Genomic DNA, 25,087 nt, shown 5'->3' with positions numbered 1-25,087 from the left:
AGCCGCAGAATTCTGGCGGAAAAACGGACCTTGTGAGAGAAGGTCCGGACGGTCCGGGAGATGCCACGGCACCTCTACGGACAGATGGAGCAGGTCTGGGTACCAAGCTCGCCTGGGCCAGTCTGGTGCAATGAGGATGACTCGACGGCCCTCCATTCTGATCTTGCGCAGGACTCTGGGCAAGAGAGCTAGAGGGGGAAACACGTAGGACAGACGAAACTGGGACCAGTCTTGAACCAGAGCGTCCGCTGCAAAGGCCTGAGGATCGTGGGAGCGAGCCACGTAAACGGGAACCTTGTTGTTGTGACGGGATGCCATTAGGTCCACGTCCGGAGTGCCCCACTTGCGGCAGATTGACTGAAACACTGCCGGATGCAGAGCCCACTCGCCGCTGTCCACGGTTTGACGGCTGAGATAATCTGCCTCCCAGTTTTCCACGCCTGGGATGTGGACTGCGGATATGGTGGACTTGGAGTCCTCCGTCCACTGAAGGATACGTTGAACCTCCAACATTGTCAGGCGGCTGCGTGTCCCGCCTTGGTGATTGATGTAGGCAACCGCTGTCGCGTTGTCTGACTGGACTCGGATGTGCTTGCCCGCCAATAGGTGGTAAAAAGCTTGGAGAGCCAGGAGCACGGCTCTGGTTTCCAGCACATTGATCGAGAGGGCTGACTCGGACGGAGTCCAAGTGCCCTGTGCTCGGTGGTGGAGACATACCGCTCCCCAGCCGGATAGACTGGCATCCGTGGTGAGGACCACCCAGGACGGAGCCAGGAAGGAGCGTCCCTGAGACAGGGAGAGGGGCCGAAGCCACCACTGAAGAGAGCTCCTGGTCTGTGGCGACAGGGCCACTAACCTGTGCAAGGAGGAAGGCCGCTTGTCCCAACAGCGGAGAATGTCCAGCTGCAGAGGACGCAGATGGAACTGGGCAAAGGGAACAGCCTCCATTGACGCCACCATCTGACCCAGCACCTGCATCAGGTGCCTGATGGAATGACGGCGGGGCCTCAGCAGAGAGCACACCGCCAGTTGGAGGGATTGCTGTTTGATCAAGGGCAACTTCACAAGTGCCGGAAGAGTGTCGAACTGCATCCCTAGGTACGAGAGACTCTGGGTCGGAGTCAGAGTGGATTTGGGCAGATTGACAAGCCACCCGAATTGGGCTAGAGTGGTGAGAGTGAGCGAGACACTCCGCTGACAGTCTGCGCTGGATGAAGCCTTGACTAGAAGGTCGTCCAGGTAAGGTATCACTGCCAACCCCTGGAGGTGCAGAACCGCAATCACTGCTGCCATGACTTTGGTGAATACCCGAGGGGCTGTGGCTAACCCGAAGGGGAGAGCCACGAATTGGAAATGTTCCTCTCCGATTGCAAAACGTAGCCAACGCTGGTGAGAAACTGCAATTGGCACATGCAGATAGGAATCTCTGATGTCAATGGATGCCAGGAAATCCCCTTGAGTCATTGAGGCAATGACTGACCGCAGAGATTCCATGCGAAAATGCCGCACCTGAACATGCTTGTTGAGAAGCTTGAGATCCAGGATGGGCCGGAAGGAACCGTCCTTTTTGGGGACTAGGAAGAGATTTGAGTAGAAACCTCTGAACCGTTCCCGGGCGGGAACCAAAACAATTACTCCGTTGGCCTGCAAGGATGCCACGGCCTGAGAGAAGGCGGCAGCCTTGAAACAGGGGGGAGTTGACAGAAAAAAATCTGTTTGGCGGGCTGGAAGAGAATTCTATCCTGTAGCCGTGGGAGATGACATCCCGCACCCACTGATTGGAGACGTGTTGAAACCACGCGTCGCTAAAGTGGGAGAGCCTGCCACCGACTAAGGACGTTGCTGGCGCGGACAGATAGTCAAGAGGAGGCTGCCTTGGTGGCAGCAGCTCCTGTGGTCTTCTGTGGACGCAACTTTCTACTCCAGTTGGATTTTTGGTCCTTGGCTGAGCTAGAGGACGAGGCCGAGGGCTTAGAGGACGACCAGTTGGAGGAACGAAAGGAACGAAACCTCGACTGGTTCCTACCCTGGACAGGTTTCCTGGTTTTGGTTTGTGGCATGGAAGTACTCTTCCCGCCAGTAGCTTCTTTAATAATTTCATCCAGTTGTTCACCGAATAGCCTGGACCCAGCAAAAGGGAGCCCAGCCAGGTACTTCTTGGAAGAAGCATCTGCCTTCCACTCTCGAAGCCACAAGATCCTGCGGATAGTGAGGGAATTAGCCGAAGCCACCGCAGTGCGGTGAGAAGCCTCCAGCATGGCAGACATGGCATAGGATGAAAAAGCGGAAGCTTGGGAAGTTAAGGCAACCATTTCGGGCATAGATTCCCTTGCGAGGGAATGCATCTCCTCTAGAGAAGCAGAGATGGCTTTGAGAGCCCACACTGCTGCAAAAGATGGGGAGAACGAGGCCCCTGCCGCCTCATATACAGATTTGGCCAGAAGGTCAACCTGGCGGTCAGTGGAATCCTTAAGAGAGGTGCCATCAGCCACTGATACCACGGTCCGGGCTGAGATTCTAGACACCGGGGGGTCTACCTTTGGTGAATGAGCCCACTCCTTGATCACCTCTGGTGGAAAGGGAAAACGGTCATCAGAACCACGCTTTGGGAAGCGCTTGTCAGGACAGGCCCTAGGCTTGGTCACAGCGGCCTGAAAACTGGAGTGGTTAAAGAACACACTCTTTGTTCTCTTAGGCAAGGTAAACTGGTGCTTTTCTGCCAGAGAGGGTTGCTCCTCTGATACTGGCGGATTGAGGTCCAGTACAGAATTAAAGGACGCAATCAAGTCACTAGCATCTGAGTCACTTTCGGACAGATCCATGGGGCACATGGAGGTAGCCTCCGAGCCCCCTGTAAAGGCATCCGCCTCGTCCTGCGAGTCAGCCTCTGAAACAGAGCCCCGGGACGAGGAAGGGGAGGGAGCCCTACGTCTCCTCTTAGGAGGACGGGGTCTGGGACCAGATGATGAATCCTCTGTGAGCTCCGCTGAGAGAGCCCTAGCAGCAGAGGCACCCTGTGAGGAGGGCTGATACATGTTCAGCAAAGTCCGGGACAGCTGTCCCATGGAGTCAGCAAAAGACTGGGAGATAGACCTGGTTAAGGATTCTACCCAAGCTGGGGGTTCAGCCACAGGAGCAGGAGCAGCCTGAGAGACCACTGTGGGTGCGATTCCAGGCTGAGGCACTGTCAGGTTAGAGCAGGCATCACAATGTGGATAGGTGCTCGGTTCAGGCAGTATGAGCTTACATGCAGTACATACTGAATACAGCTCTTGAGTCTTGCTCCTCATGTGTGACATGCTGCTGGAGTGGGGGCTCTGCTAGAGTGACCCCCCAGAGAGTATATACAGAGGCCCACAACCAGAGGTTGTGGCTTACCAGACCGCTGGAGCGGTGTTGTGTGCCCTCCAGATCCCGAAGCCCGGACCCCCAAGCACCTCAGCAGGGATGCTACAGCCAGTGATGATCGCAGAGCAAACGCTGATAAAATGGCGCCGGAGCGAGGAAAGGGGGCGGGACCAACTCTGAGAGCGAGAACTGGAGGGCCAAATAGACTTACAGGGGAGGAGACATGTACTCAGTGAGGAGTGTGTCTCCCCTGTGCAAACCAGCCGCTGGGCGGAGCCGCACTGTCCCTCTGCATGAATGACATGCGAGGGCAGTGAAATCGAAAGTAGGCCTCCGGCGAAGCCGGGGCCTAAATTTGAGCGGTGCGGCCGACGCGCAGGCACCATCGGCGCGGTTCTCAGGCGACAGCCAGAGAACCGGCCGGAAATGTCAGAAAACTCACTCAGCACACTCTCCCACCATAATAAAGTACAGGGACCCCCAGAATATAAACGTCTCAGGTACTTAGCTTGCTGAGACGCAGGGTTCCAAGTCCCTGGGGATGAGTGCTCCGTCCAGCAGGATCCTGAAGGGCTGCGGATGGAGACCGGTCTCCTGCAAAGCATGGAGAACCGTGCTGGCTCCCACTTCAAGCCAGAGCCCGAGGGATGGTGATGGAGCGCGGCATGTAAGGCTCCAGCCTTGGAATCAACCTTAACAACACCGCCGACACAGTGGGGTGAGAAGGGACATGCCGGGGTTCCAGACTTGGACCCGCTTTTCTTCAAACTCTTTCCAAAAAAATGAAAAAAATCAGATGAGAATGCATGTGTGGATGTATGCCTCCTGAACACAAAGCAATGAACTGGCTAGATCTGGTTTCTCCAGGGGGTGTATAAGCTCAGAGGGAGGAGCTACACTTTTGAGTGTAGTACTTTGTGTGTCCTCCGGAGGCATAAGCTATACACCCAATGTCTGGGTCTCCCATAGGAACGATTAAGAAAAAGACAATGAAATTGAGACAATAGATTTCAAAATTAAATCTGAACATTGTGCTGCCTAAATCAGTGGCTAAAATTACTTTAGAATGTAAGAGAACCTTTAAAATTGACTTTTGGTGAAAAAGGCAGATGCAAGTAGAAAAACATTCTACAGGGAATCGGCAAATCACAAGTCATCATAATCACCCCTCAATAGTAAAACTACCAAATATAAATATAAACCTCCTGGACACTTAAAGGGAACCTGTCAGGTGCAATATGCATCCAGTACCACGAGCAGTTCTGGGTGCATATTGCTAATCCCTGCCTAACTGTCCCTGTATCTGGTAGCACAGATAAAGAGATCTTTAGAAAAAGTATTTCTAAAGATCTTTTATTGTATGCTAACGAGCGAGGGGACTAGTCCCCTGGGCGTTAGTTCCCCATGCCATTCGCCCTAATTAGCATGCTAGTACGTCCCTGTGGGTGTGCTAACATGCTAATGAATGCGCAGCGTCAGAGGATGATCTCAGTCACCTCTCCGCTGCCATCGTGTCCGACGCTGGATTTCGGCTCAGTGCCCATAACTCCGGAGTTTGGGTCACATGCACTATGAAGCCGGGTGTACACGTCCAGGCTTCAAACTGAAGTAGTGCACATGACCTAAAGTCCGATTTCATGCGCACTGAACCGAAATCCAGTGTCTGACGCGATGGCGGCGGAGAGGTGAGTGAGATCATCCTCTGACGCTGTGTACTCATTAGCATGATGATAGCACGTCCACAGGGACGTGCTAACATGCTAATGAGGGGCGACTGGCCGGGGAAGCAATGCCCAGGGGACTAGTCCCTGCGCTCATTAGCATACAGTAAAAAATCTTTAGAAATACTTTCTAAAGATCTCTTTATCTATGCTACTAGATACAGGGACGGTTAGGCAGGGATTAGCAATATGCACCCATAACTGCTCGTGGTGCCGGGTGCAAATTGGACCTGACAGGTTCCCTTTAAGTACTAATATTTCCATCCTGCATTAACCCCACGACAAGCGCCCACGGACGAGCAATACACTTTTTTCCTCATTTTACTGGTGGACCTCATTATTTCATTGTACAAAAAAAAAAAAAAGCAAAAACTAAAACCAAAAAACAAAAGAAAATTGGGGACGCGAGCCAAGAGCAATAGCGCTCCCAACAATTACAGAAGGGAGTTATATGAAGGAAAAAAATATACATTAAAATAAAAAGGACATGGGTAAAATGAAAGTTGGGAGGCGAAAGAGCAAAAACAAGGCCCCGTCGCTGCTATGTTGGAGGGATGGAGAGGGGAGAGAGATTTGGGACTGGGTTTCAAAATGGGAGGTTCTCACTCAGGGTCTTTCTGTCCTCAAGTGTATTTGCCAGTGAGTAAGCACCGAGTGAGTAGTACTGACTAGGAAGGGAGAAGGGGACAGAATTTGTTTTCTACGGATGGTCATTTTTTTTTTTTTATTTTTTTTGTTAGTCCCTTAGTCTTCCAAAACAATTGGTTCACTTGTACTGGCAGGATGGGGTGTAGTGAGGGAGGGCAGGAGCCCAGATGGTCGTGGGGGCAATGGAAGCTTCAACTTCAGAGGTTGATTGGGACGTCGGGCAGCTCGGCGCATCTCCATGTGCGATAGGGATTTCCTTAAACATCTGTAGAAAGAGAATGAAAATCAGTGAGCGAAAAAAGCAAGTAAAACATGAAGTGATTGAATAGAAACAATGCAAAAGTGATGTAAAATACAGTAAAATGCCATTATTCCTGGAATACTGTGGTCTAGCAATCCCATAAATAGAAATATCCTTCTGCAAGTAACAGTTCAAGCCTTAGAGCCGAATGGGGCTGGCAAGGGCCCACCTTGGGCCCCCGAATGAGGCTGGCAAGGGCCCACCTTGGGCCCCACCTATTAAAATGTAGCAATCACAAAAGTCAATATCAACCTTTTAACAAGCCTTCCCACAATTACTTAGGATAAGAAGCCAAACCAGAAACTCCATTTGCCGGCCCATGTTTTGGGGTGTTGCCACTCGTCAGCACAAAGCAAGAGAGCTGAATTGGATCAGTCAGAGGTCTCTGACTGGGGTCTAAGGCCCAGTGCCCACGCTGTGTAGTTTTGACGCATATTTTCAGAATTCTGCAGCAAAATCTGCATGTCCATCGTGAAGCTGTAAAGGCCCAGGCTATGAATTAATTGTCCATATAACAAGATAATCTGTCTTTGTATAACCATTGCTTAAATGCTATCATGTATACTAGGATGCACCTTCTGGAACATATTACTGAAACTAATTATACTAAGCTGAACAATTCAGGCATTCAGGAGACCACCTCAAACTGGACCTTTTGAGTGTCAGTAACAAGCTGCTGATATACGTTTGCTCATCTCCAGGTGCCTTATCAAGGACAGTATAGTCATGTAGGAAACTCTAGCCAAATAAAGGAGTAAGTGAAACCAAGTTAGATAATTGGTTAATAGCAATACGGATGTACTGAAGGAACTGTATAACTGTGGGGTTTTTTTTTACAATACATGGGTTAGAAGAAGATTGTGCTTCTTCCGGATAGAGATAAGTCAGTCAGTGTGTGGTCATTTTTCCTGATTCAAATACATCTGTGCAGACCTGATTTGGAATCCTCCTCCGAGACCCTGAGAGACCCGGAGGTCTCTCCCAACAAAGTCTATGAGAATTCAGAAGTGCTGTGCCCACGTTGCTTATTTTTCCCTTGCGTATTTGGTGCAGATTTGGTGCAGAAAAAAAGAAATCTGCACCAAATACGCAAGGGAAAAGTACTCAATGTGGGCACAGCACTTCTGAATTCTCATAGACTTTGCTCGCTTCACAATGGACATGAAGATTTTGCTGCAGATTTCTGAAAATCTGCGTCAAAATACGCAGCGTGGGCACACGGTTTAAGGGGTAAAGTTTCTCCTTGCAAAGAGCGCTGGGATTAAGACCTAGGACAGCCCGGTAAATAGACACCTTCACTGAGGATTCCAGATTGCCAGAGTTTTACTTTTGCATTTCTATAGTCAGAGCTCTTTAAGTCATAACTAGGATAGGAGTCACCTTGTGTCTTTAGTAGCCACAAAAACGACGGGATTAGGGGCATCGGCAAGATTGAGTTTCTGCCTCTTGACATTGGGTTGATTGCTAGAACGGACACCTGATGAGAAGGAACGGCCATTGGCGGAGAATGGAGGAACTACCCCCACACCGGATACCTAAGAGAAGAGGTAGCAGATGAAAAAAAATCAGTACTTAACTCTGTAGAATGTGGAATAACCATAGAACAAAGGCCCAGATTAATCAAACAGTAAACTTATTTAAAGGGAATCTGTCACAAGGTTTTTGCTCCCCCATCTGAGAGCAGCATAATGTAGAGACAGAGACCCCGATTTCAGCGATGTGTCACTTACTGAGCTGTTTGCTGTCATTTTGATAAAATCAATAATTTCTCTAATGCAGATCTAGCAGTTATAAAGAGCTCATCAACAGAGCTCATTAGTAGTGTGTTTTGCTACATATAGTCTTAAGTCATTGAATTGTATTTTTATACAGTTTGAAGATAAATTTAAAAAGGTCTTGAAATTGGGGAAAAAAAAACCCCTTATAAGTACTCTATGCTGGTGCTTTACAAGACAGCAGAACTAATAAAATGAAAGGGCTATGTGCTACCCACTCCAGCACCGAGGCAAGAGGTGCTGATGATTTTACAACCGGAGACACGTGGATGATTGTCCAATATCGTGCATGTGTTCTACTCTTATGGACATAAGTGTACGACACCTGCAGATCATGCACCCTCTTTGCTGGGAGTGTGAAGTCGTAACATCAGCACTGGTCACCTCCAATGTGGAAGATGACCCTATGACAACCCCTCTACTGGACACTGCAATAAGCTCTGCATGCAGTCCTTGTCAGAAAATAAAGGCTGCAGTTATATTGAGTTGGTCACCAGGTTTTAGTTCCCCCATCTGAGAGCAGTATGATGCAGGGGAAGAGACGCGGATTCCAGCAACGTATCACTTACTGGATTGTGTGCTGTTTTTATCAAAACGTATTTGCTGCAGATCTAGCAGTTCTCCAAAAGCTGAGCTTGGTATAGCTCGCTTACACTTGTGACTAGCAGTTTTCAGTGTACAGGCAGAAAGCTGCCAAATCAGTGGTGGATGAGTGGTTGGATTACATGGCAGCAGCTTTTCTAGTCCTCTGATAATCTCCTGCTGATAAAGAAGGGAATTTTGTTTACTTACCGTAAATTCCTTTTCTTCTAGCTCCTATTGGGAGACCCAGACAATTGGGTGTATAGCTTCTGCCTCCGGAGGCCACACAAAGTATTACACTTTAAAAAGTGTAACCCCTCCCCTCTGCCTATACACCCTCCCATGGACCACAGGCTCCTCAGTTTTGGTGCAAAAGCAGGAAGGAGAAAACTTATAAATTGGTCTAGGGTAAATTCAATCCGAAGGATGTTCGGAGAACTGAAGACCATGAACCAAAAGAACAATTCAACATGAACAACATGTGTACACAAAAGAACAACCAGCCCGAAGGGCACAGGGGCGGGTGCTGGGTCTCCCAATAGGAGCTAGAAGAAAAGGAATTTACGGTAAGTAAACAAAATTCCCTTCTTCTTTGTCGCTCCATTGGGAGACCCAGACAATTGGGACGTCCAAGAGCAGTCCCTGGGTGGGTAAAAGAATACCTCAATAAAAAGAGCCGAAAAACGGCCCCCTCTTACAGGTGGGCAACTGCCGCCTGAAGGACTCGCCTACCTAGACTGGCGTCTGCCGAAGCATAGGTATGCACTTGATAGTGTTTCGTGAAAGTGTGCAGACTAGACCACGTAGCTGCCTGACACACCTGCTGAGCCGTAGCCCGGTGCCGCAATGCCCAGGACGCACCCACGGCTCTGGTAGAATGGGCCTTCAGCCCTGAAGGAAGCGGAAGCCCAGAAGAACGGTAGGCCTCGAGAATCGGTTCCTTGATCCACCGAGCCAAGGTGGACTTGGAAGCCTGCGAGCCCTTACGCTGGCCAGCGACAAGGACAAAGAGCGCATCTGAAGGATGCAGGGGCGCCGTGCGAGACACGTAGAGCCGGAGTGCTCTCACAAGATCCAAAGAGTGCAAATCCTTTTCACACTGGTGAATTGGATTAGGGCAAAATGAAGGCAAGGAGATATCCTGATTGAGATGAAAAGGGGACACCACCTTAGGGAGAAATTCCGGGACAGGACGCAGAACCACCTTATCCTGGTGAAACACCAGGAAGGGGGCTTTGCATGACAGCGCTGCGAGCTCAGACACTCTCCGAAGTGATGTGACTGCCACTAGGAAGGCCATCTTCTGCGAAAGACGTGATAGAGAGACATCCCGCAGCGGCTCGAAAGGTGGTTTCTGAAGAGCCGTTAGAACCCTGTTAAGATCCCAGGGTTCCAGCGGACGCTTGTTAGGTGGGACTGTGTGGCAAACTCCCTGCAGGAACGTGCGGACCTGCGGAAGCCTGGCTAGACGCTTTTGAAAAAAAGAGAATTTTGTTTACTTACCGTAAATTCTTTTTCTTATAGTTCCGACATGGGAGACCCAGACCATGGGTGTATAGCTTCTGCCTCCGGAGGACACACAAAGTACTACACTAAAAAGTGTAGCTCCTCCCTCCGAGCATATACACCCCTTGGATAACCAAATATAGCCAGTTTAGTGCAAAAGCTGAAGGAGGACATCCACCCACAAGTAGAGATAGAGTAAAACCCGGAATAACCGGAACCTCTGTCTACAACAACAGCCGGTAAAAACACACGGAACAAGAACTGCCAACAGGCAACAGGGAGGGTGCTGGGTCTCCCATGTCGGAACTATAAGAAAAAGAATTTACGGTAAGTAAACAAAATTCTCTTTCTTCATCGTTCCTTATGGGAGACCCAGACCATGGGACGTCTCAAAGCAGTCCATGGGTGGGCATAAACAGAAAAAACTGAGAAGTAGGCAAAACCTAACTTCACAAATGGGCGACAGCCGCCTGAAGGATGCGTCTGCCCAAGCTCGCATCTGCCGAAGCATGAGCATGCACTTGGTAATGCTTTGAAAAGGTGTGCAGACTAGACCAAGTGGCAGCCTGACAGACCTGCTGAGCCGTAGCCTGGTGCCTGAAAGCCCAAGAGGCACCGACAGCTCTGGTCGAGCGCGCCTTAATCCCCGGCGGGGGAGGCACCTGAGTACATTGGTAGGCATCGGATATGGCCGACCTAATCCAACGAGCTAGGGTCGGTTTAGAAGCCGAGAGACCCTTGCGCTGACCTGTGGTCAGCACAAAAAGAGAGGTGCACCGCCTAAGAGCAGCGGTGCGTGACACATAGATCCGGAGCGCCCGCACCAGATCCAGAGTATGCAACGCTTTCTCAAAGCGATGCACAGGAGCCGGACAAAGGGAAGGCAATGAAATGTCCTGGTTAAGGTGGAAAGGAGACACCACCTTAGGGAGAAAGTCCGGAGTCGGACGGAGAACCACCTTGTCTTGGTGAAAAACCAAAAAGGGTGACTCCGAAGAGAGCGCAGCCAAATCAGAGACTCTCCTGAGAGAAGTTATGGCCACTAGAAAGACCACTTTCTGTGAAAGTCGAAACAAAGAAACTTCCCTAAGAGGCTCAAAGGGGGGTTTCTGTAAGGCCGTGAGGACCAGATTAAGGTCCCAGGGATCCAAAGGCCGCCGATAAGGAGGAATGATGTGAGATGCGCCCTGCATGAAGGTGCGCACCTGGGCCAGCCGGGCGATACGCCGCTGGAACAACACTGACAGAGCCGAGACCTGTCCCTTGAGGGAATTGAGGGACAGTCCTAGCTGCAGACCGGACTGTAGAAAGGACAGGATGGTCGGCAAGGAAAAAGGCCAAGGAGCATGGCCGGAAGAGCGACACCAGGACAGGAAAATTCTCCAAGTCCTGTGGTAAATCCTGGCCGAGGAAGACTTCCGAGCCTGAGTCATAGTGGAGATGACCTCGGAAGGAATGCCTGAAGCCGTCGGGATCCAGGACTCAAGAGCCACGCCGTCAATCTGAGAGCCGCAGAATTCTGGCGGAAAAACGGACCTTGTGAGAGAAGGTCTGGGCGATCTGGGAGATGCCACGGCACCTCTACGGACAGACGGAGCAGGTCTGGGTACCAAGCTCGCCTGGGCCAGTCTGGAGCAATGATTATGACCCGACGGCCCTCCATTCTGATGTTGCGCAGGACTCTGGGCAAGAGAGCTAGAGGGGGGAACACGTAGGCCAGACGGAACTGGGACCAATCCTGAACCAGCACGTCCGCTGCCAAGGCCTGAGGATCGTGGGAGCGAGCCACGTAAACTGGGACCTTGTTGTTGTGCCGGGATGCCATGAGATCCACTTCCGGAGTGCCCCACTTGCGGCAGATTGACCGGAACACTGCTGGATGCAGGGCCCACTCGCCGCTGTCCACGGTTTGACGGCTGAGATAATCTGCCTCCCAGTTTTCTACGCCTGGGATGTGGACTGCGGATATGGTGGACTTGGAGTCCTCAGTCCACTGAAGGATACGTTGAACCTCCAACATAGCTAGGCGGCTGCGAGTCCCGCCCTGGTGATTGATGTAGGCAACTGCTGTCGTGTTGTCTGACTGGACTCGAATGTGCTTGCCCGCCAACAGGTGGTGAAAGGCTACGAGAGCTAGGAGCACCGCTCTGATTTCCAGCACATTGATCGAGAGGGCTGATTCGGACGGAGTCCAAGTGCCCTGTGCTCGGTGGTGGAGAAACACTGCTCCCCAGCCGGATAGACTGGCATCCGTGGTGAGAATCACCCAGGACGGAATCAGAAAGGAGCGTCCCTGGGATAGAGAGAGGGGCCGAAGCCACCACTGAAGAGAGCTCCTGGTCTGTGGCGACAGAGCCACTAGCCTGTGCAAGGAAGAGGTCCGCTTGTCCCAACAGCGGAGAATGTCCAGCTGCAGGGGACGCAGATGGAACTGGGCAAAGGGAACCGCTTCCATTGATGCCACCATCTGACCCAGCACCTGCATGAGGTGCCTGATGGAATGACGGCGGGGCCTCAACAGAGAGCGCACCGCCAGATGAAGGGACTGCTGTTTGACTAAGGGCAGCTTCACAAGTGCCGGCAGAGTCTCGAATTGCATCCCTAGGTACGTAAGTTTCTGGGTCGGGGTCAGAGTGGACTTGGGCAGATTGACAAGCCACCCGAATTGAACAAGCATGGCGAGAGTGAGCAAGACACTCCGCTGACAGTCTGCACTGGATGAAGCCTTGACTAGAAGGTGTCCAGGTAAGGAATTACTGCCAACCCCTGGAGGTGCAGAACCGCAACCACTGCTGCCATGACCTTGGTGAATACTCGAGGGGCCGTGGCTAACCCGAAGGGGAGAGCCACGAATTGGAAATGTTCCTCTCAGATTGCAAAACGTAGCCAACGCTGGTGTGAAACTGCAATTGGCACATGCAAATAGGCATCTCTGATGTCGATGGATGCAAGAAAATCTCCTTGGGTCATTGAGGCAATGACTGATCGCAGAGACTCCATGCGAAAGTGCCGCACCTGAACATGCTTGTTGAGAAGCTTGAGATTCAGGATGGGCCGGAAGGAACCGTCCTTCTTGGGGACTAGGAAGAGATTTGAGTAGAAACCTCTGAACCGTTCCCGGGCGGGAACCGGTACAATTACTCCGTTGGCCTGCAAGGATGCCACGGCCTGAGAGAAGGCGGCGGCCTTGGAGCAGGGGGGAGTGGACAGAAAGAAGGGAATTTTGTTTACTTACCGTAAATTCCTTTTCTTCTAGCTCCTATTGGGAGACCCAGACAATTGGGTGTATAGCTTCTGCCTCCGGAGGCCACACAAAGTATTACACTTTAAAAAGTGTAACCCCTCCCCTCTGCTATACACCCTCCCGTGCATCACGGGCTCATCAGTTTTGGTGCCAAAGCAGGAAGGAGGAAACTTATAAATTGGTCTAAGGTAAATTCAATCCGAAGGATGTTCGGAGAACTGAAACCATGAACCAAAAGAACAATTCAACATGAACAACATGTGTACACAAAAGAACAACAGCCCGAAGGGAACAGGGGCGGGTGATGGGTCTCCCAATAGGAGCTAGAAGAAAAAGGAATTTACGGTAAGTAAACAAAATTCCCTTCTTCTTTGTCGCTCCATTGGGAGACCCAGACAATTGGGACGTCCAAAAGCAGTCCCTGGGTGGGTAAAAGAATACCTCGATAAAAAGAGCCGAAAAACGGCCCCCTCTTACAGGTGGGCAACTGCCGCCTGAAGGAGTCGCCTACCTAGGCTGGCATCTGCCGAATCATCGGCATGCACCTGATAGTGTTTCGTAAAAGTGTGCAGACTCGACCAGGTAGCCGCCTGACACACCTGCCGAGCCGTAGCCTGGTGTCGCAATGCCCAGGACACCGACTGCTCTGGTAGAATGGGCCTTCAGCCCTGCAGGAATCGGAAGCCTAAAAGAACGGTAGGCTTCAAGAATCGGTTCCTTGATCCACCGAGCCAAGGTTGACTTGAAAACCTGAAATCCCTTACTCTGGCCCGCGATATGGACAAGAGCGCATCAGACCGGCGCAGGGGCGCCGTGCGAGAAATGTAGAGCCGGAGTGCTCTAACCAGATCTAGTAAATGCAAATCCTTTTCACATTGGTGAACTGGATGCGGACCCAAAGAGGGTAAGACGATATCCTGATTGAGATGAAACGGGGATACCTTAGGGATAAAGTCCGGGACTGGACGTAGAACCACCCTATCCTGGTGAAACACCAGGAAGGGGGCTTTGCATGACAGCGCTGCTAGCTGAGACACTCTTCTGAGTGATGTGACTGCCACTAGGAAGGCCACCCTTTGCGAAAGGCGAGATAGAGAGATCCCGCATCGGCTCGAAAAGTGGCTTCTGAAGAGTCGTCAGCACCCTGTTGAGATCCGAGGGTGTTAACGGACGCTTGTAAGGTGGAACCGGAAAGCGCCGATACTTGTCCCTTGAGAGAGCCGAGAGACAAGCCCTTGTCCATTCCGGATTGAAGGAAAGAAGAAAAGTGGGCAAGGCAAACGGCCAGGGAGTAAAACCCTGATCAGAGCACCAGGATAAGAAGATCCTCCAAGTCCTGTGATAGATCTTGGCGGACGTTGGTTTCCTGGCCTGTCTCATGGTGGCAATGACATCTGGAGATATCCCTGATGACGCTAGGAGCCAGGACTCGAGGGCCACACAGTCAGGTTTAGAGCCGCAGAATTCAGAAGGAAATATTGCCCTTGAGGCAGCAAGTCTGGTCGGTCTGGGAGTGTCCACGGTTGACCCACCGTGAGGTGCCACAGATCCGGGTACCACGATCACCTCGGCCAGTCTGGAGCGACGAGGATGGCGCGGCGACAGTCTGACCTGATCTTGCGTAACACTCTGGGCAGTAGTGCCAGAGGAGGAAATACATAAGGCAGTCGAAACTGCGACCAGTCGTGAACTAGCGCGTCTGCCGCCAGAGCTCTGTGATCCTTGGACCGAGCCATGAATGCCGGGACTTTGTTATTGTGCCGAGACGCCATTAGATCGACGTCCGGCATTCCCCAGCAGCAACAGATCTCTAGAACACGTCCGGGTGAAGAGACCATTCCCCTGCGTCCATGCCCTGGCGACTGAGAAAATCTGCTTCCCAGTTTTCTACGCCCGGGATGTGAACTGCGGAGATGGTGGAGGCTGTGGCTTCCGCCCACAGCCGAATCCGCCAAACTGCTCGGAAGGCTTGACGGCTGCGTGTGCCGCCCTGGTGGTTGATGTACGCAACCGCCGTGGCGTTGTCCGACTGAATTCGGATCTGCCTGCCCTCCAGCCATTGCTGGAACACCTTTAGGGCTAGATCCACTGCCCTTATCTCCAGAACATTGATCTGAAGGGTGGACTTTGTCGGAGTCCAGGTTCCCTGAGCCGAGTGGTGGAGGAAGACCGCTCCCCACCCTGACAGACTCGCGTCCGTCGTGACCACAGCGCCGGCTGGGGGCCGGAAGGATTTTTCCTTCGCCCAGGAAGTGGAAAGAAGACACCACTGAAGAGAGGTTTTGCTGCAAGGGAAAGAGACGTTCTTGTCTAGGGACGTCGACCTCCTGTCCCATTTGCGGTGTCCGATAGAATCAGACGCAGACGAAACTGCGCAAGGGAACTGCCTCCCTTGCTGCCACCATCTTCCTTAGAAAGTGCATGAGGCGCCTCAAGGGGTGACTGGGCCCGAAGGAGAGATTGCACCCCTGTCTGTAGTGAACGCTGAAAACTCCATCCCGAGGCAAGTCAGTGATTGGGTCGGTGTCAGTTTTGACCTTGGAAATTTGATGATCCACCCGAACCCCTGGAGAGTCTCCAGAGCAATGGTCAGGTTGCGTTGACATGCCACCCAGGAGGGTGTCTTGACTAGAAGATCGTCTAGGTAAGTGATCACCGAGTGGCCCTGAGAGTGTAGGACCGCCACCACTGCTGCCATGACCTTGGTGAAGACCCGTGGGGCTGTCGCCAGGCCGAATGGCAGTGCCACGAACTGAATTTGTTCGTCCCTGATGGCGAAACGCAGAAAGCGTTGAAGCTCGGGTGCGATCGGTACATGGAGATAAGCATCCTTGATGTCAATTGATGCTAGGAAGTCTCCTTGTGACATCGAGGCTTCAGAGTGTTCATCGCCTGAAAAAGTGCATCGGCTCGCTCGGGGGGCGGAGATGTTTTGAAGAAACGAGTTGGAGGACGAGAGCAGAGCTCTATCCTGTAACCGTGAGACAGAATGTCTCTCACCCAGCGGTCTTGGACATGTGGCCACCAGGCGTCGCAAAAGCGGGAGAGCCTGCCACCGACCGAGGACGCGGTCTTGGTGAGGCCGAAGTCATGAGGAAGCCGCCTTGTGACTTAGACCGTCATGCAGAAGAGTTCCTCTAGCCCTCCTCTGACCTGTTGGACGTGGAGGAACGGAACTTTGCTGAGGACCGAAATGACCGAAACCTTTGGACTGGGGCAAGGACGAGACCTTTCCCTTGGACTGTCTAGTAACTTCATCCAATTGCTCGCCAAACAAACGGTCGCCAGAAAATGGCAAACCGGTTAAGAACTTCTTGGAAGCAGAGCCTGCCTTCCATTCACGTAGCCACATGGCCCTGCAGACTGCCACCGAATTGGTGGATGCTACCGCTGTACGGCTCGCAGAGTCCATGAACGGCGTTCATGGCGTAGAACGAAAAAACCTACGCCTGAGAAGTGAAGGACACAACCTGCGGGGCAGAGGTATGTGCAACCGCAATAATCTCAGCCAGAGAAGCTGAGATAGCTTGGAGTGCCCTCACGGCTGCGAAGGCTGGAGCAAAAGATGCGACTATGGCTTCATAGATGGATTTCATCATAAGCTTTATTTGCCTGTCAGGGCATTCGTGAGAGATGGACATCTGCCACTAATACTACGGATCTAGCCGCCAGCCTAGAAACTGGAGAATCCACCCTGTGACACTGAGCCCAACCCTTAACAACGTCAGGGGGGGAAAAGGGTAACGCGTGTCCATAAGGCGCTTAGTAAGCGCTTGTCCGTAAAGTTCTGTGCTTCTGGACGGCCCCTCTGGAGTTACAGTGATCGAAACACGCACTCCTGATGAAGTCGGGGAAGGTTCCCAGCGGGCCCGCTTAGCCTATCAGAGGCCGCGGTCCGTGACGGAGTTCTCACCGTGGGATCTGGGTGTTACCCCAGGAGCCCCTTGTTGTACCGACCCAGAGGGACCCGGGAGCGATGAACTCACAGCTCCCTGGCCCTGTGTTCTCGGTCTGGACTGCAAGGCTTCCGGTATCTTAGCAGACCCTCTGTCCATAGACTGAGTCCTGGAATGTGAAAGCTACTCAGAGATTTGCTGATTCCAACATGCAAACTCTGTCCCTGTCATCTGTGCAGTGGAAACCGGCGGTACCACCTGGCCGAGGGTCCCACCAGTGCCGGAGGCTCCGGCTGAGTGAGTGCCCTCGGGGCCAAGCATTGTACACAATGAGGGTATGTGGAACCTGCCTGTAATATGGTACAGGTTGCAAAATAAGCCAGTGCCTTGGCACCCTTACTCTTTAAGAGCAGACAACAGCATGTCGTCCGCAGAGTATTTAGTGAGGGTATACAGCCAAAAGCAAATAATGCTGCCGGACAGTGAGATCATATACCATATAAGAAGGGAATTTTGTTACTTACCGTAAATTCCTTTTCTTCTAGCTCTTATTGGGAGACCCAGACGATTGAGACCCAGACGATTGGGGGTATAGCTACTGCCCTCTGGAGGCCACACAAAGCACTACATCAAAAGTGCAAGGCCCCTCCCCCTCTGGCTATACCCCCCCCGTGGTATCACGGGTTCTCCAGTTTTAGTGCCAAAGCAAGAAGGAGGAAGCCAATAACTGGTTTAAACAAATTAACTCCGAATAACATCGGAGAACTGAAAAACCGTTCAACATGAACAACATGTGTACCCGCAAACAACAAAAAATCAATCCCGAAGGACAACAGGGCGGGTGCTGGGTCTCCCAATAAGAGCTAGAAGAAAAGGAATTTACGGTAAGTAACAAAATTCCCTTCTTCAGCGCTCTATTGGGAGACCCAGACGATTGGGACGTCCAAAAGCTGTCCCTGGGTGGGTAAAGAAATACCTCATGTTAGAGCTGCAAAACAGCCCTCCCCTACGGGGGTGTCACTGCCGCCTGCAGGACTCTTCTACCTAAGGTGGCATCCGCCGAAGCATAGGTATGCACCTGATAATGCTTGGTGAAAGTGTGCAGACTGGACCAGGTAGCTGCCTGGCACACCTGTTGAGCCGAAGCCTGGTGACGTAATGCCCAGGACGCACCCACGGCTCTGGTTGAGTGGGCTTTTAGCCCTGAAGGAACCGGAAGCCCCGCAGAACGGTAGGCCTCTAGAATTGGTTCTTTGATCCATCGAGCCAGGGTGGCTTTAGAAGCCTGCAACCCCTTGCGCGGACCAGCGACAAGGACAAAAAGTGCATCGGCACGGCGCATGGGCGCCGTGCGGGAAATGTAGATTCTGAGTGCTCTCACCAGATCTAGCAAACGTAAGTCCTTTTCATACCGGTGAACCGGATGAGGACAAAAAGAAGGCAAGGATATATCCTGATTAAGATGAAAAGAGGATACGACCTTAGGGAGAAACTCCGGAATAGGGCGCAGCACTACTTTGTCCTGGTGGAACACCAGGAAGGGAGCCTTGGATGACAGAGCTGCCAGCTCAGACACTCGCCGAAGCGATGTGATCGCAACAAGAAACGCCACTTTCTGTGACAGCCGAGAAAAGGAAACTTCCTTCAGAGGCTCGAAGGGCGGCTTCTGGAGAGCAACTAGTACCCTGTTCAGATCCCATGGATCTAACGGCCGCTTGTACGGGGGCACAATATGACAGACCCCCTGCAGGAACGTGCGCACCTTAGAAAGACGTGCTAGACGCTTCTGAAAAAACACGGATAGTGCCGAAACTTGCCCTTTAAGGGAGCTGAGCGACAAGCCCTTTTCTAACCCCGATTGCAGGAAGGAAAGAAACTTGGGCAATACAAATGGCCAGGGAGACACTCCCTGAGCAGAGCACCAGGATAAGAAAATCTTCCACGTTCTGTGGTAGATCTTAGCCGAATTCGACTTTCTAGCTTGTCTCATTGTGGCAACGACTCCTTGAGATAATCCTGCAGATGCTAGGATCCAGGACTCAATGGCCACACAGTCAGGTTCAGGGCCGCAGAATTCTGATGGAAAAACGGCCCTTGGGACAGTAAGTCTGGTCGGTCTGGCAGTGACCACGGTCGACCGATCGTGAGATGCCACAGATCCGGATACCACGACCTCCTCGGCCAGTCTGGAGCGACGAGTATGATGCGGCTGCACTCGGATCTGATCTTGCGTAGCACTCTGGGCAAGAGCGCCAGAGGCGGAAACACGTATGGGAGCTGAAACTGCGACCAATCTTGAACCAAGGCGTCTGCCGCCAGAGCTCTTTGATCGCGCGACCTCGCCATGAATGCCGGGACCTTGTTGTTGTGCCGGGATGCCATTAGGTCGACGTCCGGCACTCCCCAGCGGCGACAGATTTCCTGAAACACGTCCGGGTGAAGGGACCATTCCCCTGCGTCCATGCCCTGGCGACTGAGGAAGTCTGCTTCCCAGTTTTCTACGCCTGGGATGTGAACCGCGGATATGGTGGATGCTCTGTCCTCCACCCACATTAGAATGCGCCGGACTTCTTGGAAGGCTTGCCGACTGCGCGTCCCTCCTTGGTGGTTGATGTATGCCACCGCTGTGGAGTTGTCCGATTGGATTCGGATCTGCTTTCCTTCCAGCCACTGTTGGAAGGCCAGTAGAGCAAGATACACTGCCCTGATCTCCAGAACATTGATCTGAAGGGTGGACTCCTGCGGAGTCCACGTCCCCTGAGCCCTGTGGTGGAGAAATACTGCTCCCCACCCTGACAGACTCGCATCTGTCGTGACTACTGCCCAGGATGGGGGCAGGAAGGATCTTCCCTGAGACAATGAGGTGGGAAGGAGCCACCATTGTAGGGAGTCCTTGGCCGTCTGGGAAAGCGAGACTTTCCTGTCCAGGGACGTTGACTTCCCGTCCTATTGGCGGAGAATGTCCCATTGAAGTGGGCGCAGATGAAACTGCGCAAAGGGAACTGCTTCCATGGCTGCCACCATCTTCCCTAGGAAATGCATGAGGCGCCGCAAGGGATGCAACTGGCCCTGCAGGAGAGATTGCACCCCTGTCTGTAGTGACCGCTGCTTGTTCAGCGGAAGCTTCACTATCGCTGCTAGAGTATGAAACTCCATGCCAAGATACGTTAGTGATTGAGTCGGTGATAGGATCGACTTTGGAAAGTTGATGATCCATCCGAAAGACTGTAGGGTCTCCAGCGTAGCATTCAGGCTGTGCTGACATGCCTCTTGAGAGGGAGCTTTGACCAATAAATCGTCTAGGTAAGGGATCACCGAGTGTCCCTGAGAGTGCAAGACTGCTACCACCGCCGCCATGACCTTGGTGAAGACCCGTGGGGCTGTCGCCAGACCAAATGGCAGAGCTACGAACTGAAAATGGTCGTCTCCTATCACAAAACGTAGAAAACGTTGATGTTCTGTAGCAATTGGCACGTGGAGATAAGCATCTTTGATGTCTATTGAGGCAAGGAAGTCTCCTCTGGACATTGAGGCAATGACAGAACGCAGGGTTTCCATCCGGAACTTCCTGGCGTGCACATGTTTGTTGAGCCGTTTTAGGTCCAGAACAGGACGGAACGAGCCGTCCTTTTTTGGAACCACAAAGAGATTGGAGTAAAACCCTTGCCCTTGTTCCTGAGGAGGGACAGGGATCACCACTCCTTCCGCTCTTAGGGAGTCCACCGCCTGCAGCAGAGCATCTGCTCGGTCTGGATGTGGGGAGGTTCTGAAGAACCGAGCTGGAGGACGAGAATTGAACTCGATTCTGTACCCGCGAGACAAAATGTCCGTCACCCACCGGTCTTTGACCTGTGAAATCCAAATGCCGGAAAAGCGGGAGAGCCTGCCCCCGACCGGCGATGCGGAGGGAGGGGGCTGGAAGTCATGAGGTAGCCGCTTTGGAAGCGGTACCTCCATTTGCTTTCTTGGGGCGCGTGTGAGCCCGCCACGAATCTGAGTTTCTTTGCGTCCTCTGAGTCCCTTTGGACGAGGTAAATGGTGTCTTGCCCGAACCTCGAAAGGACTGAAACCTCTGCTGCCACTTTTTCTGCTGAGGTTTGGTTGTTCTGGGTTGTGGTAAAGAGGAGTCTTTACCCTTGGACTGCTTAATGATATCAGCCAATGGCTCGCCAAACAGTCTATCTCTAGATAAAGGCAAACTGGTTAAACATTTTTTGGAACCAGCATCTGCTTTCCAGTCCTTTAACCACAAGGCTCTGCGCAAAACTACCGAATTGGCAGACGCCATTGAGGTGCGACTGGTAGATTCTAGGACCGCATTGATAGCGTAAGACGCAAACGCCGACATCTGCGTGGTAAGGTGCGCCACTTGCGGCACTGCTGGATGTATGATAGCATCCACTTTTGCTAAGCCAGCTGAAATAGCCTGGAGTGCCCATACGGCTGCGAATGCCGGAGCAAACGACGCGCCGATAGCTTCATAGACAGATTTTAACCAAAGGTCCATCTGTCTGTCATTGGCATCTTTAAGTGAAGCGCCATCCTCCACTGCAACTATGGACCTAGCTGCGAGTTTGGAAATCGGGGGGTCTACCTTTGGACACTGTGTCCAGCGCTTGACCACCTCAGGGGGGAAAGGGAAACGCGTATCTTTAGATCGTTTAGAGAAACGCCTTTCTGGGTGAGCGTCGTGCTTCTGGATTGATTCTCTGAAGTCAGCGTGATCCAACAAAGCACTCAATTTACGCTTGGGATAAAGGAAACGAAACTTCTCCTGCTCCGCGGCCGCCTCTTCTGCTGAAGGGGCTGGGGGAGAAATATCCAACAGCCTATTGATGGCTGAGATAAGGTCGTTTACCATGGCATCCCCATCAGGGGTATCCAGGTTGAGAGGGGTTCCAGGAATGGATTCCTGATCACTCTCATCAGACACATCACAGGGAGACTGATTGCGCTGAGACCCTGAGCAGTGTGATGACGTCGAGGGTCTTTCCCAGCGAGCTCGCTTAGGGTGGCTGGGGCTATCATCTGAGTCATAATCCTCGGCCTGTGAAGCCGGGGACCCCCCTGTGGGCTGGATTAATTCCAAGTGAGGGGGACCTGAGGACAGAGGCCTCGCCGTGCCCAAAGACTGAGCCCCATGCATAGATTGCAAGGTTTCAAGGATTTTTGCCATAGACGCAGACATATTATCAGCAAAAACTGCAAAGTCTGTCCCTGTCACCGGGGCAGAACTTACAAGCGTCTCAGCCTGGGTCACTACCTCTCCTGACTCCGGCTGGCGAAGCAGCACCGGGTCGGAGCATTGCACACAATGGGGGTCATCGGAGCCTGCTGGTAGATTAGCCCCACATGCAGCACACGCAGTATACACAGCCCTAGCCTTGGCAGCCTTGCGTTTTGAGGATGGCATGTTGTTGCTTCCACAGAGGGATCTGGGAGATGCAGCCAGAAGCGACCTCACAGTGCAAGAAATACAATATCTCTATATCCTACACAGTACACCGATACACCGTGAGGCACTAGAGGGACCAGCACAGAAGAAGGGAATTTTGTTACTTACCGTAAATTCCTTTTCTTCTAGCTCTTATTGGGAGACCCAGACGATTGGGGTATAGCTACTGCCCTCTGGAGGCCACACAAAGCACTACATTAAAAGTGCAAGGCCCCTCCCCCTCTGGCTATACCCCCCCGTGGTATCACGGGTTCTCCAGTTTTAGTGCCAAAGCAAGAAGGAGGAAGCCAATAACTGGTTTAAACAAATTAACTCCGAATAACATCGGAGAACTGAAAAACCGTTCAACATGAACAACATGTGTACCCGCAAACAACAAAAAAACATCCCGAAGGACAACAGGGCGGGTGCTGGGTCTCCCAATAAGAGCTAGAAGAAAAGGAATTTACGGTAAGTAACAAAATTCCCTTCTTCTTCAGCGCTCTATTGGGAGACCCAGACGATTGGGACGTCCAAAAGCTGTCCCTGGGTGGGTAAATAAATACCTCATGTTAGAGCTGCAAAACAGCCCTCCCCTACGGGGGTGGCACTGCCGCCTGCAGGACTCTTCTACCTAAGCTGGCATCCGCCGAAGCATAGGTATGCACCTGATAATGCTTGGTGAAAGTGTGCAGACTGGACCAGGTAGCTGCCTGGCACACCTGTTGAGCCGAAGCCTGGTGACGTAATGCCCAGGACGCACCCACGGCTCTGGTAGAGTGGGCTTTTAGCCCTGAAGGAACCGGAAGCCCCGCAGAACGGTAGGCCTCTAGAATTGGTTCTTTGATCCATCGAGCCAAGGTGGCTTTAGAAGCCTGCAACCCCTTGCGCGGACCAGCGACAAGGACGAAAAGTGCATCGGCACGGCGTATGGGCGCCGTGCGGGAAATGTAGATTCTGAGTGCTCTCACCAGATCTAGCAAACGTAAGGCCTTTTCATACCGGTGAACCGGATGAGGACAAAAAGAAGGCAAGGAAATATCCTGATTAAGATGAAAAGAGGATACGACCTTAGGAAGAAACTCCGGAATGGGGCGCAGCACAACCTTGTCCTGGTGGAACACCAGGAAGGGAGCCTTAGATGACAGAGCTGCCAGCTCAGACACTCGCCGAAGCGATGTGATCGCAACAAGAAACGCCACTTTCTGCGACAGCCGAGAAAGGGAAACTTCCTTCAGAGGCTCGAAGGGCGGCTTCTGGAGAGCAACTAGTACCCTGTTCAGATCCCATGGATCTAACGGTCGCTTGTACGGGGGCACAATATGACAGACCCCCTGCAGGAACGTGCGCACCTTAGGAAGACGTGCTAGACGCTTCTGAAAAAACACGGATAGTGCCGAAACTTGCCCTTTAAGGGAGCTGAGCGACAAGCCCTTTTCTAACCCCGATTGCAGGAAGGAAAGAAACTTGGGCAATGCAAATGGCCAGGGAGACACTCCCTGAGCAGAGCACCAGGACAAGAAAATCCTCCACGTTCTGTGGTAGATCTTAGCCGAATTCGACTTTCTAGCTTGTCTCATTGTGGCAACGACTCCCTGAGATAATCCAGCAGATGCTAGGATCCAGGACTCAATGGCCACACAGTCAGGTTCAGGGCCGCAGAATTCTGATGGAAAAACGGCCCTTGAGACAGTAAGTCTGGTCGGTCTGGCAGTGACCACGGTCGACCGATCGTGAGATGCCACAGATCCGGATACCACGACCTCCTCGGCCAGTCTGGAGCGACGAGTATGACGCGGCTGCACTCGGATCTGATCTTGCGTAGCACTCTGGGCAAGAGCGCCAGAGGCGGAAACACGTATGGGAGCTGAAACTGCGACCAATCTTGAACCAAGGCGTCTGCCGCCAGAGCTCTTTGATCGCGCGACCTCGCCATGAATGCCGGGACCTTGTTGTTGTGCCGGGATGCCATTAGGTCGACGACCGGCACTCCCCAGCGGCGACAGATTTCCTGAAACACGTCCGGGTGAAGGGACCATTCCCCTGCGTCCATGCCCTGGCGACTAAGGAAGTCTGCTTCCCAGTTTTCTACGCCTGGGATGTGAACCGCGGATATGGTGGATGCTCTGTCCTCCACCCACATTAGAATGCGCCGGACTTCTTGGAAGGCTTGCCGACTGCGCGTCCCTCCTTGGTGGTTGATGTATGCCACCGCTGTGGAGTTGTCCGATTGGATTCGGATCTGCTTTCCTTCCAGCCACTGTTGGAAGGCCATGAGAGCAAGATACACTGCTCTGATCTCCAGAACATTGATCTGAAGGGTGGACTCCTGCGGAGTCCACGTCCCCTGAGCCCTGTGGTGGAGAAATACTGCTCCCCACCCTGACAGACTCGCATCTGTCGTGACTACTGCCCAGGATGGGGGCAGGAAGGATCTTCCCTGAGACAATGAGGTGGGAAGGAGCCACCATTGTAGAGAGTCCTTGGCCGTCTGGGAAAGCGAGACTTTCCTGTCCAGGGACGTTGACCTCCCGTCCCATTGACGGAGAATGTCCCATTGAAGTGGGCGCAGATGAAACTGCGCAAAGGGAACTGCTTCCATGGCTGCCACCATCTTCCCTAGGAAATGCAT

The 25,087-nt window shown here is 52.3% G+C and overlaps 1 protein-coding gene across 1 annotated transcript in view; it reads right to left on the bottom strand.

Moving 5' to 3' along the window:
- Positions 1-5,374: 5,374 nt before the first annotated feature.
- Positions 5,375-25,087, bottom strand: part of MTA2 (metastasis associated 1 family member 2) — a 103,316-nt gene continuing 83,603 nt past the window's right edge. Inside the window, exons 17-18 of the mRNA XM_075326549.1 lie at positions 7,399-7,553; positions 5,375-5,982 (exon numbers count right to left, since the gene is read on the bottom strand). Coding sequence (XP_075182664.1) covers positions 5,814-5,982; positions 7,399-7,553 — 324 coding nt within the window. The 3' untranslated portion in view covers positions 5,375-5,813. The remainder of the gene's footprint in view (positions 5,983-7,398; positions 7,554-25,087) is intronic.

This window comes from Anomaloglossus baeobatrachus, chromosome 10 (genome assembly GCF_048569485.1).
Source record: "Anomaloglossus baeobatrachus isolate aAnoBae1 chromosome 10, aAnoBae1.hap1, whole genome shotgun sequence".
NCBI classification, from domain to species: domain Eukaryota; kingdom Metazoa; phylum Chordata; class Amphibia; order Anura; family Aromobatidae; genus Anomaloglossus; species Anomaloglossus baeobatrachus.
This window is presented reverse-complemented; position numbering and strand designations above follow the sequence as displayed.